This window comes from Sorex fumeus, unplaced genomic scaffold (genome assembly GCF_029834395.1).
Source record: "Sorex fumeus unplaced genomic scaffold, SorFum_2.1 ptg000199l, whole genome shotgun sequence".
In the NCBI taxonomy this organism is placed as follows: Eukaryota; Metazoa; Chordata; class Mammalia; order Eulipotyphla; family Soricidae; genus Sorex; species Sorex fumeus.
Window position 1 is genome coordinate 1,963,518 of NW_026606256.1, and position 14,331 is coordinate 1,977,848.

The window sequence follows — 14,331 nt, forward strand, 5'->3', positions numbered from 1 at the left end:
GATATGAAGGAAACCCAGAACATGGACTTCAGGCGAGCAGCGGGGGTCCGGCGGGGGGACAGTCAGCACCCGGCCCCCACCACCGCCTCCCCCACACCCCACGCACCTCGACCAGCACCTAGAGACTCTCGCTGCCCCATGGGGAGAGAAATCAGAGCGTTTCCGGAGGGAAAGAACCAGAAGAGTTAACCCCACGGGGAGGCCCTTCCTCCTCCTTCCCGGCAGCCTTGATTGCGCCCCCGGCCCCCCCTCCATGTTCCCGGCTCCCGGCCAAGCTCGGGGTGGGGGCGTGTGAGGAATTTTCTCCAGAGCGCCGGGGGCTGGGCCACACCCCCTCTTGGCTGCCCCCCGATTCTTGTCGTGAGTGAGACATGACCCTCACTCACACTAGCTGCCGACACCGACAGAGGGGGAAACTGAGGCTGAGGAGGGTCACTCGGCCGGGGCACAGAGGGATTTGAGCCTGGTTGTGGGGGGGTCTGAGAAACTTGGGCTCCCGGGCCGGGCTGGACACAGCAGGGCCGAGTCTGCATGCATCCAGGGGCATATCTGAGAGCGTGACCCTGTCTGCCTGTGTCCTGGTTGTGTGTGTGTGTGTGTGTGTGTGTGTGTGTGTGTGTCCCCATCTGTATGCCTAGGGGTGCCTGTGTGTGTCCCCAACAGTGTCCCTGTGCAGGCGCAAGTGATGGAACCTCAGTGGCACTCAGCGTCGGGGACTGTGGCCTCAGCTTCCCCACCGGCAGGAGCCGGACGTCCACCCCCACGTGCTGCCCAGGAACTGCCCGTCAGTGCCTGCCCGAGCTCCTGGCCCTCCTTCTCAGAGAAAGCCACGTCCATTCTTTCTTAGCTGCGTGTCCTACTGATTTCAGTTTCTCTGACCAGGCCTCAGGGCAAAAGCAGGGCGCCCAGGGATGAGACTCAGCAGCCTGAGTTCACTGGCCCATGGTGTCCTGGTCAGGGGCTCATGCCATATCCTACATAGCAGCCTAGTTTGGGGGCCTTTGGGGAGGGACCACTGGCAGTCACGGGGCTTCGGAGCTCACAGGGCCAAGGCCTCACCCCTGTCTGTCCCCCAGAGCCCACTGCCAGCCCCTTTCTTAGAGGTACCCGGACAAAAATCTTCCCCCTGCAGAAACTCTGTGACCCCTTTAAATGGAGCTACACCCCATCCCAGAGTGGGCAGGTGGGACTCGTTTCCCAGCTAGCCAAAAAAAAGTCGGCTGAACACCTCCGACTTGTCAACCTTTTGTTTTGTGTTGTTTTCCATTTGGTGGTGGTGAGGGGGGGGGGGGTTCTCCCTCGCAGTGCTCAGGAATTTAGTTCCTGCCAACCTTAGCCCCATCAGCACCAATGGTGGGATGCTCAGGGGCTGCAGGGCCATCAGGTCCGGCGGTGCTCGGGGTGGGCCGGGGTGACAGCTGCCAGTGCGCAACACACACACACACACACACACACACACACACACACACACACACCAGCCCCGGGCCCGCTCCCGGCCACAGCGGGAGCCCAGGAGAGCAGCGAGTGGGGTCAGGCCGTGGTGTTGAGCCAGGGCGAGCCCAGACGAGGCCTCATGCACCGTGAAATCCTTCCCGCCCAGCCAGTCTGGCGTGTGGAGGGGCCCCACCCCAAGTTTCTGGACAAACAAGTGCCTCTCGGTGGAGGGACAATTGCTGGTTCATCGGCTGAGCCCCTGGGTGAGACACTGAAGCCCCTCAGGATCAACCCCCACAGGACACTTGGCTCAGACTAGCCGCTGTCTCCACCTTGCACTCCCGAGCCCTGGATGTGTGCACCCCCAGAGCCCTCCCTGGCTGCCTGGCCATCTTGGAGTGGACACACTACTGTTCCAGGCTGCGGGGTCCCCCGACCTGTGAACAGGTGGAAGGGCGGGAGGCCCTGCTCGGGGATCCGGATGGAAAAGGAAAATCAGGTGACGCCCCAGAGAACCCTGCCCCTGCGTGGCCCCCTCTGGGTGATCAGCCCAGCCGGGGGTGGGCACGGACCCCCTTGTTTCCCCAGCCTGGCCAGAGGTCGGAAGCAGCGACCATCCCCCACACCACAGGTGGCTCGAGCTTGCTTAACACTCAGGGGCAGAGCCGGGGATAGGAGCTGAGTGGGGGACAGCCCAGATGGAGGACCGTCCTCCCAGAGCAGGGGGACGCCAGGCTGGCGGGCAGATGGGGTGGCCCCCTGGCTCCTTCGAGTGTCCACAAATCTGCATCAAAGGGGTCACAGACTCCGGGATAGGCAATGGGCAGAAGGGCTCCAGCTCTCAAGATTTGGGGAGGGGATGGGAGTGGCCGGGGCTGCAGGCGGGTGCTCAGGCCAGAGAGAGATAAGAAGCCACCATCTCTTTGGAACCCAAGACAGCCTCGGCCGCCATCACCAAGGCCCCGGCAAAGAAGAGCCGTTTCACAAGAGTGACTTGCCCTGCATCCTGAGGGCCAGGGATCCCGCCTCAGCTAAAGGAAAAGAGCAGGGGCTGGAGCGAGAGCACAGCGGGCAGGGCGTTTGCCTTGCACGTAGCTGACCCGGGTTCGATTCCCAGCATCCCATAGGGTCCCCGAGCACCGCCAGGAGTAATTCCTGAATGCAGAGCCAGGAGTAACCCCTGTGCATCACTGGGTGTGACCCAAAAAGCAAAAATAAATAAATAAATAAATAAATAAATAAATAAATAAATAAAGGAAAAGAGCAAAGGTCCGACCCACACTTGAGAAATGGGCCAAAGACTGAGCAGGGCTATTCACAAGTCCCAGAACCCGCAAGCAGCCGGGGTGGGCCTCGTCATGCCCCACAGCCCACGCGGAGAGGCCCCCGAAGTGCCGGGCTGGAGCATCCACCCACCGGGCAGGAGCAGGGGGTTCGAATCCCAGCCTCGCACTGCACGTGCTGAGAGCAGTCCTTGGGGCGTCGCCTCACACCCGGGCCCCGTCACGAGAACACAGGGCAGGGAAGGGAAGATGAGACGAAACGTGGTGATGCCAAGGCCGCAGGGAGCTGCAAACTGTGGTCAGCAAGGCAGAACGTGGTCCAGCCAGGCAGCATGGAAATGGTGCAGAAAACCCCCTAAAACACGGGCCGGAAGTCTTCCCTCCCCACACCCCCCAGAATTAACACTGACTGTCTGTCCACACTGGGTGGCTTGGCCGCTGCTGGCCCCAGAGGCCGGGCCCCACAGTGTGTGCTTCGGGAGGGCCCTCTCAGGCCAGGCCACGTGATGACTCTGATGGACCAGGAGCCGGTCACCCAGCAGCCGTCCCCGGGACAGCCCCCCGGCCACGCCGGACGCTCGGGAGCGCGGGACAGGAGCTCCCAGCTGCAGTTGTCGCAGCCTAAGTGTGATTTCCGAGGCGGGTCCCACACAGCAACGGAGAGAGGGTCCCTGTCACCCACCACAGCTGAGTGACCCTGCAGACCCAGTCCTGGCCAGACTGCGGGCCCGGGGCCACCCTCACCACTGTCCTTGTCCCACAGTCACCGGCCACCAAACTCCCAAGGTGCAAATCAAGCCCCAGGAGCTCGGGCATCGTCATCTCTCCTTCCTCTCTGGGCCTCCGCCGAGCTCCGTGGCCTCAGCTCATGAGCGCGTCATCCTGCCACTTATCCTGCAGCCCTGTGGCAGCCCTCTCCCTGCCTGGCTCCCGTGTCTCTGCATGTGGCCTTCTGCGGGGGGGACACTATGCTCCTAGACCCCCATCTGCTCTCCCCTGAATTAATTCCAACCTGCAATGTTCGTTTCCTGAATCAGGTCACATCCGCCGAGGCTGGGCATTGGGCCATGGCCTTATCTCTGGGGGGTCATAATTTGACCCAGCATGAAGACCAGGCAAGAGTAATCAGGAGTGAGGGACATTGCTGAGTGGACACCGAGCACTGGGGCAGAGGTTGTAGGGATCCGTGGGGCTGGATGGAGAATGGCGATACAAGTGACCTGAGCGTGTCAATAATGAGAACGCTCAGGAGAGGCTGGGAGAGGCATGAAGGACCAGAGTGATGGTTCCCATCATTGCAGGGTCAGCCACCCTTCCATCCACCCACCTACACACCCATCCACCCAACCGCCCATCCTTCCATTCGCCCGCCTACCCACTCACCTGCCCACTCACCCATCCACTCAACCACTCAACCATCCATCCATCCATCCATCCATTCACCCGCCCACCCACTTACCCACCCATCATCCATCCACATACCCACTCACCCATCCATCTACCCATCCATCCATCCACAAACCCACCCACCCATCCATCCACCTAACCATCCACCCACCCCCTCACCCATCCAGCCATCCAACCACACACACACTCATCCATCCATCCATCCATCCATCTATCCATCTACCCCTCCATCCTTCCACAAACCCACCCACCCAGCCAGCCAGCCAGCCATTTACCCACTCACCCATCTACCCACCCATCCACTCACCCATTCATCCACCCACTCACCCATCCAGACAACCATTCACACACACACTCATCCATCCATCCATCCATCCATCCATCTATCCTTCCATCCATCCATTCATCCACCCATCCGTCCACACACCCACCCATACATCCAATCACCATTTATCCACCCACCCACCCACCCACCTACTCACTCATCTAGCCACCCACCGATTCCTTCATCCACCCACCCATCTATCCATCACCCCCCGAGCACAGGAAGGACCCCACCACCCACAAAGAGTGACCCTCGGCTGCGTCCCAGGCTGTGCTCTTGTGTCTGCACGCACTGTCCCTGCAGTGGCCCGCTGGCCTGAAGCAGAGGCAGCAGTGTGTGGCGAGCAGATGGCGGCAGGCGAGTCAGATGACGGCATACACACGCACACCACACCCCCCCCCCAGGACGGCCTGACACGGACCCGGCACGCTCGCCCTCGCCCCTGAGCCGACCGGGTCTCCTTGGCCTGGGAGCAGCTGGGCTGGCAGCAGGGCCGGCTGGGCGGCCCCGGCGCGTGTGGGAGGGAGGATGCGTCTGCCTGAGCTGGAAAGTGCAACCTGCACGTGGAGGGCCGGTGGGGGGGCCGTGAGACCACCCCGCGGACACGCTTCCTCCTCTGGACCTGGACGCGAGTCCAGACAGCTGCATCTGCTGCAGATGAATGATTCCCTGCAAGCCCAGAGCCCTCGGGCCCCAGGACCCCGCAGAAAGAGTCCCGGGAAGTAAAGATGCAGACAAGAAAACAGGCTGCGAGAAGACAGACAGAGAGAGGTGTTCGGGGTTTATCTGTCATCCACACCCACCCAGTGTCATCCACTCACCCAGCCTCCAACATCTTCCCATCCTGCATCTATCACCCACCTTTCACTCTCCCAATCACTCATTGTCAGCCCTCCACCCGTCCAACTATCCACCCACCCACCCACCCATCCACCCATCCATCCAACCACCCACCTATCCATCCACCTACCCACCTACTCATCCATCCACCCATCCATTTACCCATTCATCCACCCACCCACCCACCCAACCACCCATCCATCCACCCACCCATTCACTCACTCATCTAGCCACCCACTCACCCATCCATCCACCCACCCATCCATCCACCCACCCACTCATCCACCCACCCACTCATCTGCCCACCTACTCATCCATCCACCCACCCATCCATCCATTCACCCATATACTCACCCACCTATCCACCCAGCCATCGACCCACCCACCCATCCATCCACCCGCCCATTCACTCACTCATCTAGCCACCCACTCACCCATCCATCCACCCACTCACCCATCCATCCACCCACCCACCCATCCATCCACCCACCCACTCATCCACCCACCCACTCATCCATCCACCCACCCATCCATCCATTCACCCATCTATCCACCCACCCACCCATCCATCCATCCACTCACCCACCCATCCATTCACCCATATACTCACCCACCTATCCACCCAGCCATCGACCCACCCACCCATCCATCAATCTACCTATCCATCCAACAACCCATCACTCTACATACCTGCCCACTCATCCATCCTTCCAACCAATCACCCATCTACCCACCCATCCAGCCACCCACCTACACAGGCACCCATCCGTCCGTTCATCCATCTATCCAACCATCCATCCATCCGTCCATCATCCCCGCTCCCAGGGTTGTGTGTCCTTGGCTGAGAACACAGAAGGCTCCAAGAACAGCCCTGGCCCCTGGGAGCTCCTGGCAGGAATCAGAGACTCGTGCCATCCAGAGGGAGGAGGCCGCGCTTGGGGGTGGGTATGTGTCCTGCTCCTCGCCAGAGAGTCTCATCCCCAGGAATCCAGAGATGAGACGGAGCCCAGAGAACAGAGAAGCTGTGGCTGACACAGAGGGGGCCACAGGCTTGGCAGGGCAGGACCCCACATACACCCACGAAGGGCCACTCGGGAGATGCGTATCGGGCCCTTCGTAGCTTCAGCTCAGCTGCACGGGGCCAACCTGGGGCCTTGGTCACTCGGAGATGGGCTGGGTGGGAGTAAGGGCAGATCTGTGCCCGAGCGAGTTCATCGTTTCTCTGGGCCTCACTTGGCTCATTGGGAAAGTGGAAAAGTGCTGCCAAACCCAGGTTTCTGGGGGCCGAAGAGAGCGCAGCAGGGAGGGCATTTGCCTTGCAATTGGCAGACCCGGGCTCAATCCCCAGCATCCCGTAGGGTCCCCTGAGCACTGCCAGGAGTGATCCCTGAGCACAGGGCCAGGAGTCAGCCCTGCGCTCTGCCAGGTATGGCCCACAAATGATGGTTCTTTTTTTTTTTTTTTTTGCTTTTTGGGTCACACCCGGCGATGCTCAGGGGTTACTCCTGCCTCATGCACTCAGGAATTACTCCTGGTGGTGCTTGGGGGGACCATATGGGATGCTGGGAATCGAACCCGGGTCAGCCGCGTGCAAGGCAAATGCCCTACCCACTGTCCTCTCGCTACAGCCCAAATAAAGTTTTTTTTTTTAATTCAGGTTTTTTATCACTTGAGTTTGAGGCTGGAGCAGTAGGGCGTTTGCCTTGCGCGCAGCCAGCCTGGCCGAGCCGGGTTCAATTCCTCCGCCCCTCTCGGAGAGCCTGGCAAGCTACCGAGAGTATTCAATATGCCAAACACAGTAACAAGAAGTCTCACAATGGAGACGTTACTGGGCCCACTCGACCAAATCGATGAACAGCGGGAGGACAGTGTTTGTTTTTTTGAGTTTGGAGCTGACATCAGGAGACAGTGGCCACTGAAGAGTCTGCTATGCTCAGGGGCCTGAGCAGAGGGATACTCGGGGGTGGGGGTGCACCAGGGACAGAGGGAGGTGGGAGTGGGGGGCCGGCGGGAGGAGTGATCCTGGGGAGGGCTTTCTTTTCTGTGTCCGTGGACAAGAGGTGAGCAGGCTCGGGACTCTTGGCCACTGCCTCCTTCCCTGCTGTGGCGGGACAGGAGGGTGGTGGCCCCTGCTCAGCAGGACAGGCTCTGGCTTGGTGGACTGGCCCCGACCCAGCACGGCCGCTCCTTGTGCTGAGTCCCTCTCGCTCTCTCTAGAATGAGCAAATGTGGACACGGCCCCCTCCGGGGTTCACAAAGCCCTGGGCTGCCAAAAACACATAAACAGACACGATCCACAAAGGGGAGGTGACAGCACCTCTGCATTATTTTGGAGAGTCCGTTCTTGCCCACGGAAGTCCCAGGCATGGCGTCTGACAGCTGGGGGAGCTGGAGTCCCACATGCCCCCTCCTCCAGGAAGCCTTCCTGGACTGACTCTCCCTGGCGCCTCTGCCTCCGATTTCCCACGAGGGTGTCTGTTCTTCCCTTGGGAGCACTCACACATGGTTAGACGGTTCTGGAGAAGCGGGGGTCTTCGGGGAAGAATGGGCAACTCTGTGGGAAAATTGGCGAAGGATGGGAGCGATCAGACGCTGCGTGGACACTCAGAAGCACCCGTCCGAGGCGCCTCTGGAAAGCAAGTGGGGGGAGGGGGTCTCGCTTGGCGCCATGTGGGGGGCGGCGCACACTTGCTCCAGCCTGCCCACCAGGCCCGGGAGGAACCCCCCCGGCTCCCACACACAGTTGTGAAGCGCTGCCCTCTCCTTGCTCCAGAAGGTTCTCTCCCTGCGAGGGGCGCCTGAGGTGGGGGACTTGGGGCGCCCACTGCTCCCACGCGGGGGGACCTGGGCACCTCCCCTCTCTCAGCGGCGAGAGAAACTGGGTTCTGAAGAGCACTGGAGGGCGGAGACAAGGAGCACCTGGTGGGGGCTCGCGGGTCGGCCCCTCTACTCTGCTCCAGCCTGTTCTGGGATCACCCTCGTGATCCACCCCCTGACCCGCCCCCCGTGACCCACCCACCCTGAGCCTGTCCCAACCACGAGGAGGGGAGGGAGAGGAAGAGGAGGAAGAGAAGGGGAGAGGAGGAGACGTGAGGGGGGAGAGAGAGGGGGGAGAGGAAGGGGGGGGAGAGAGAGAGAGAAGGACCCGGAGCCAGAGCTCTCCTGCCTGCCGATTTGGTCCAGCGGAGGCCCCTGCAGGCCCCTGGGCAAGGATGGGCCTGGAGGAAGACGGGAACCAAGGCTGACCCCCAGTTCCCACAGCCACACACACTCACACACACTCAGAAACACACACTCACTGGCATTCTCACACACACACACTCAGAAACACACTCACCGGCATTCTCACACACTCACACATTCACACACCCTCAAACACAGACACACTCAGAGACACAATCACACGGATATTCACGCTCTCACACGCTCAGACACTCACAGACACCCCCTCAGAGACACCCACACACTCAGTTACACACACTCACAAACACATACTCACACCAATCACAGAAACACACACCAACCGACATTCTCACACACACTCACACACACCCTCATACACGCACACACCCTCTACCACAGACACACTCAGAATTCAAACACACTCACAGAGGCACACTCACAGATACACTCAGAGACACACAATCATACACGGATATTCACACTCTCACACACTCACACACTCAGAGACACCCACACACCCAGTCACATACACTCACAAACACACACTCGCACACAGTCACAGAAACACACACACACACACACACACACACACAGGCGGGCAGCCTGGGAGCAGGCCCAGACCACCTCCCCAGACAGTGCTTCCTTTGTGCCCGACCCTGGAAGTCATCAGGGAGTCAGCACCAGCGTGGGTGCCAGCTCCTCCAGGAAGCCTTCCCGGGTGCCTCCATTTCCCAGAGTGCAGGGACTGGTACCCGGTCCAGCCCTATCCTCGAGGCCTGAGCCCAGCCTGAGTGGGAGGCTGTGGAATGTGAAGAACAGAATGAAGGAGGGCGGCGATAACCCTGGTCCAGTGGGAGCCCCTGGCGTCTGCCCCCCACCCTGCATCCTGGCAGCTGCCCTGCCCGCCCTGTGGGACCCGCCCGGCTCAGGGTTCCGGGCATGGGTGGAGGGGCCTGGCCAGGGTGGAGTGGAGCCCGCCAGAACCCAGAGGAAGAGCACTCCCCGCCCGCCGGCCCAGGGCCAGGCCGGGGCCTGAAGGACGCCTGGGCACGGGGGCTGCAGGCTGGCTGGAGCAACCAGCCAGCGAGGGGACTCCTGGGGGTCCAGCTGGCCCTCGCCCCCCTCAGCAGAGGTCCCGGGACGTCTGCCAGGTCTTGCTGTTTCCCTGTGACTCAGTTTCCCCCCCAGGGGATAGGCATGTCAAGTCCCAAGGGCCTTTGGGCGCCCACCGGAAGAGTGGTCTGGGTGAGAGGCCCCCAACAGGGTACCTGCCTGGGGCCACCGCAACACCACCATGGGGCGCACTGAGTCTCAGTTTCCCTCCGGGCTCCTGCTCCTGGCCCCGGAGTGGGTGGTATTGAGTGCAGCCATCCCACGGCGAGGAGGAGGGGCGGGGTCTTCCTGGCCCGACCTCGGCCCCCTTGTTTATACATTCGGATAATAATAACCCGATGCAAATGCGAACATGCTTTGTAAACTGCCAAGTGTCAACACAAGCAACAGGATTGTCCTGGACTCGCGGCTGGTCTGGCCCTGGGGGGTGTCCATTGGACTCCCCGTGTCCTCCCGATGGCCTGGCCCTGGGGGTGTCCACTGGGCTCCCCGTGTCCTCCCGATGGCCTGGCCCTGGGGGGTCCACTGGGCTCCGCATGTCCTCCCGACAGCCTGGCCCCTGGGGGGGGGGGGTGTCCGCTGGGCTCCCGATGTCCTCTGGACACCGCAGACAGCCGGGGAGCGAGGTAGGAACAGCTCGGCAGAACGGCCAGTCCGGGACACCCACCACCCCCCCACCCCGGCCCCGCTCGGGCCAAGGCCCCAGACTGAACAATGAGTCAGACGCCCAGACACTCGGCAGACTCGCTGGAGGTCACCAGGCTCCGGAACAGGAGGGCACGGGGTGGCGGGGGGACCAGTGGGAGGGGCTCTCCCCCATCCTCCGCCTCAGGCTTCTGAGGCCACGAGGTTGACCACTTGTGGGCCCAACCTCCCTCCTTGAAAGCTTTCGAGGACCAGCGTGTATGTCGGGGAAACCATGGGGGGGGGGTGGCGAGGGGGCCTCTCGAGCAGGGCAGGAACAGCTGCCCCCAGCGTCTGGGACCCCGCCTCACCCACACTCTCCCATGTCAGCCTTTGGGACCCCAGGCCCCGACCAGCTGCACAGGCCTGCCGACGGGCGAAGCCCCCTGGGCAGGAACTCGGAGCCCAAACTCCCTCCCTGCCTGCTGACCCCGCCTGACCAGGCAGAGCGGGCAGGCACCCGGACTGTGGCTATTTCCGGCGGTGGCTACTGCACCTTCAGCCGTGACACCTGTCCCGGCCGGGCCCTGCCGGCTCCTCCGTGCCGGACGCGCAGTCACAGGGGTCCCCAGGCGCCTCTGGAGAGGCACAGGCCAGGCTGGGCCTTGGTCATCTTCCGGCCACAGGCCTGGCTGCAGGGGGTGTCCTCCCCCCGCGGTGGCCGTGCTCGCTGGCACACACAGTCTGTCCCTGTGTCCCCAGACTCTTCCTGCCCCAAGGACGCCCCTCCTTCCCCAGCCCTCTCCCTTGTCCTCACGTCCCCTCTGACCTTCACCCCGATGTTTCCTCCCCGCTGGGCTCCTACGGGCTCCTGCGCTCCCGTCCCCTCCCGCGCTGGGCCGGCGGCTGGACACAGGCGCCTGCCCGCGCACGCAGCCCCGACAGCGCGAATGTGGAGTGACCGGAGCTCGTCTCGTGTGTGTGTTTTACTGGTGAGGCTCCTGGGCAGCGTCCGTCAGAGACTGGGGGCCGGAGCGGCAGGACAGCAGGGAGGGCTCTTGCCTTGTCTTGGGCTGACGCCAGTTCCATCCCTGGATCCCCCTAGGGTCCCCAAGCACCCGCCAGGAGTGACCCCTGAGGGAGCACCGCCAGGTGTGGCCCAAACGAGAAAGATGAGAGGATCAGCTGTGAGCTCCGCGTCCGAGGGGGCCAAGCCTGCTGCCCCCTGCCCCCCACGGCCCCCCGCTCTTGTTTTCCTCCCGGGGACTCGTCTATGTCCCTCCGAGCCCGTCCCGTGCACGTGACCTTGACCCGCTTTCCTGAGTCGGGCCAGACACGAGGTGTGAACGGCGCGTCACAGAAACTCCCACGGCCTGGGTGGGGACGCAGGCTGCGGCCCGTGGGGGGTTCCAGCTCTGCCAGCTCCCCCGCCAAGCTGTGTCTCTCGCTGGCCCCTGCAGACAGGGCGCCCCGCTCGCAGGAGCCCATGAGGACTGGGCGGGCAGCACCACGCCCTGGGCATCCTGGAGCCTTGGCCCGCCCTGGGGGCGGGGGGACACTCCAACACACAGTCTGCCAGGCAGCACGTCCCACCCCAGGGGGTGTCCCCTTGAATGCCCAGCGAGGACCCCCCTACTGTTTCAGAGAAACGAGGGCCAGGTGCAGGATGCGGGAAGACCCAGCCCAGCCCCCAGCACAAGTGTAGGGGCCAGGGCAGACCCGGGCCAGCGGAGAGAGTTGGGTGCGCAGGGCCTGGGGCCGGGCTCAGCGCAGGCCCAGGGGACAAGGCGGCCCAGGCCACAGCGCACCTGGACAGCAAACGGGCAGGGGTGGACGGGCGAGCGGCACTGGTCCGGCCAGGGGACCCCCACAGCAGCTGTAGCTGAACCCCCCGAACAGCAGGGAAGGAGGCTGGGGACTGGGGGCTGGAACTGGGGGTCAGGGCTGGGGGCTGAGGGGTGAGGGGGGCTCTCACAAGTTCTCTGCAGCCCTGGGACCTCTGGATGCCTCTGAAAGGGGCCTGAACCCGGACCCCCATTCTGAACCCAGGCCCCCATTCTGAACCCGGCCCCCCATTCTGAACCCAGCCTTCCATTCTGAACCCGGACCCCCATTCTGAACCCGGGCCCCCATTCTGAACCCAGACCACCATTCTGAATCCGGACCCCCATTATGAACCCAGACCCCATTATGAACCCGGGCCCCCATTCTGAACCGGGACCCCCATTCTGAACCCAGACCACCATTCTGAATCCGGACCCCCATTCTGAACCCAGGCCCCCATTCTGAACCCGGGCCCCCAGTCTGAACCCAGACCACCATTCTGAATCCGGACCCCCATTATGAACCCAGACCCCATTATGAACCCAGGCCCCCATTCTGAACCGGGACCCCCATTCTGAACCCAAGCCCCTTTTTGGAGGTGTCCAGAGGTCCCAGGAAGGAGTGAGCTGCAGAGAACTTGTGACACCCAGAAGAAGGGGCACCCAGCCTGGAAGCCGGTCCTGCCTGGGGCGTTCGGGCCCGTGCCGTGTCCATCCCTGCGAGCACCCCTCCACGAGAATCCCAACCCCCGCCCCGCGGAGCCCCCTCCCGCTGGCTCCAGCCCCGCTGCCACTCCTGGAATTAATCAAGACTCCGAGCAGACTGCGGTTTGCGAGTCTGAGAGCTGAGCCCGCCTACGTCACTGCCCAGAGAAGCGGGGCCCTTCGCCCCTCCTCATCCCAGCACCCCTGACACTCCGTCTCCCACCACGGACGGTCCCTCGCCCCGAGCAGCCCCACTGCACCAGGGCTAACTTGGCCCCATCAGCACCCCTCGAGTTTCTCCCAGAGAGCACGCGTGGGAAGTTAATGTGGGCGGGAGGCACTGCAAGCTTCTAGAAGGTTCCATCTTAGCCCTGACACAGACCGCGACCTGCAGGTCCGGCTGAATGAAAGTGACAGGTGCAGGCGAGTCACCAGTGCCGTGCCAGGCCTCAGAGCAGACACAGCAGAGAGCCTCAGGCCTCTCCCAGTGACCCTCCCTGGGGGAGACCAGCCCTGCCGGGCTGGGGGCGGTTAGCTCGCTACCAAGACTCTGTAGTGAGTTCTAAGCCCACTGAGTTTGGGGCCAGGTTGGACCCCTCACAACTGCCCCTCGCCAATGGCCAGAGTCTCTTGCTGGACCAGACCCCGGATCCGAAACCCGGGCGGGGCCCCTCTCAGCCCACCTGACCTCGCGTGTCCCCTGCCCGGCCACCACCAGGGTCTCTCCTCTCCCGCCTGGGCTCTGCTGGGGCAGGCATGACGCCATCCTCCCCTGCACCCCAAATTCAGCCCCCCTTGCTAAACTCCCAGAGGGCTCATCCCCGCCGAGGGAGTGGAGCGGCTAACTCCAACTGGTCCCAGCCGCTCCGGTGCAGCGCTGCCCCCTCCTGGTCTCCGGTGGAAGGTCACCCCCGGGCATCCTAGCCAGGCAGGAGCTGATGTCTGGGGCCGCCTGGTCCCCAGCCTGGGTCAGGCAGGCAAGCAGGTGGGCTCAGCCAGGGGGCTGCCTGGGGTGTAGACAGGAACCTCCACCCCCTGACCCCAAAAGGAGCACCCGCGGTCCGGCCTGCGCTCCCCCAGATGCTGACCTGTGAGGCGCTACGCGAACCCCTCCTTGCCCCCTTGAGAATGAGCCCTGGGGTATGCCGGGGTCACCCCCACATCCTCCAGATTCCCCCGGGGAGATGCCCCCACCACAGCCCAGCCCCAGGCCTCAGGCAGGCCCTCAGCACCCTCGGTGTTCTAGGCCCGTCCCCTGGTCGGCACCCATCATGCCTTCCTGTTGCACCCCTCAGCCGCCCTGGGCCCTGCACCCCAGACCTCCTGGGCTTGGGGTAAGAACCTGTCAGGCCCTCCGGGGGTGTGGGGGGGGGGGGGAGTCTGGAGGGCCGGACTGGGGCAGAGGCGCGGGACAGCTGGCCTGTGTCCCCACACTGGGCCCAGGGCCCAGCCGGCGGGGCGGGGTCCTGGACACTCAGGCCTTGGCTGGGGCTGGATTTTTGGCCGGGCAGCAGGGCCCTCCCTCCGCTTCCTCTCCCGAGGGCTGTCCTGGCAGAGGGCCCCTCACACTTTCTGGCGGGAACGGGGCCAGCGG

At 63.1% G+C, this 14,331-nt stretch overlaps 1 protein-coding gene across 1 annotated transcript in view; it reads left to right on the top strand.

Annotated features, from left to right (window-relative positions):
• The window catches only part of TMEM270 (transmembrane protein 270), a 146,097-nt gene extending 134,927 nt beyond the window's left edge, over positions 1–11,170 (top strand). The window contains exons 4-6 of the mRNA XM_056108234.1: positions 10,196–10,211; positions 10,600–10,810; positions 10,972–11,170. Coding sequence (XP_055964209.1) covers positions 10,196–10,211; positions 10,600–10,810; positions 10,972–11,170 — 426 coding nt within the window. The remainder of the gene's footprint in view (positions 1–10,195; positions 10,212–10,599; positions 10,811–10,971) is intronic.
• The last annotated feature ends 3,161 nt before the right edge of the window (positions 11,171–14,331 follow it).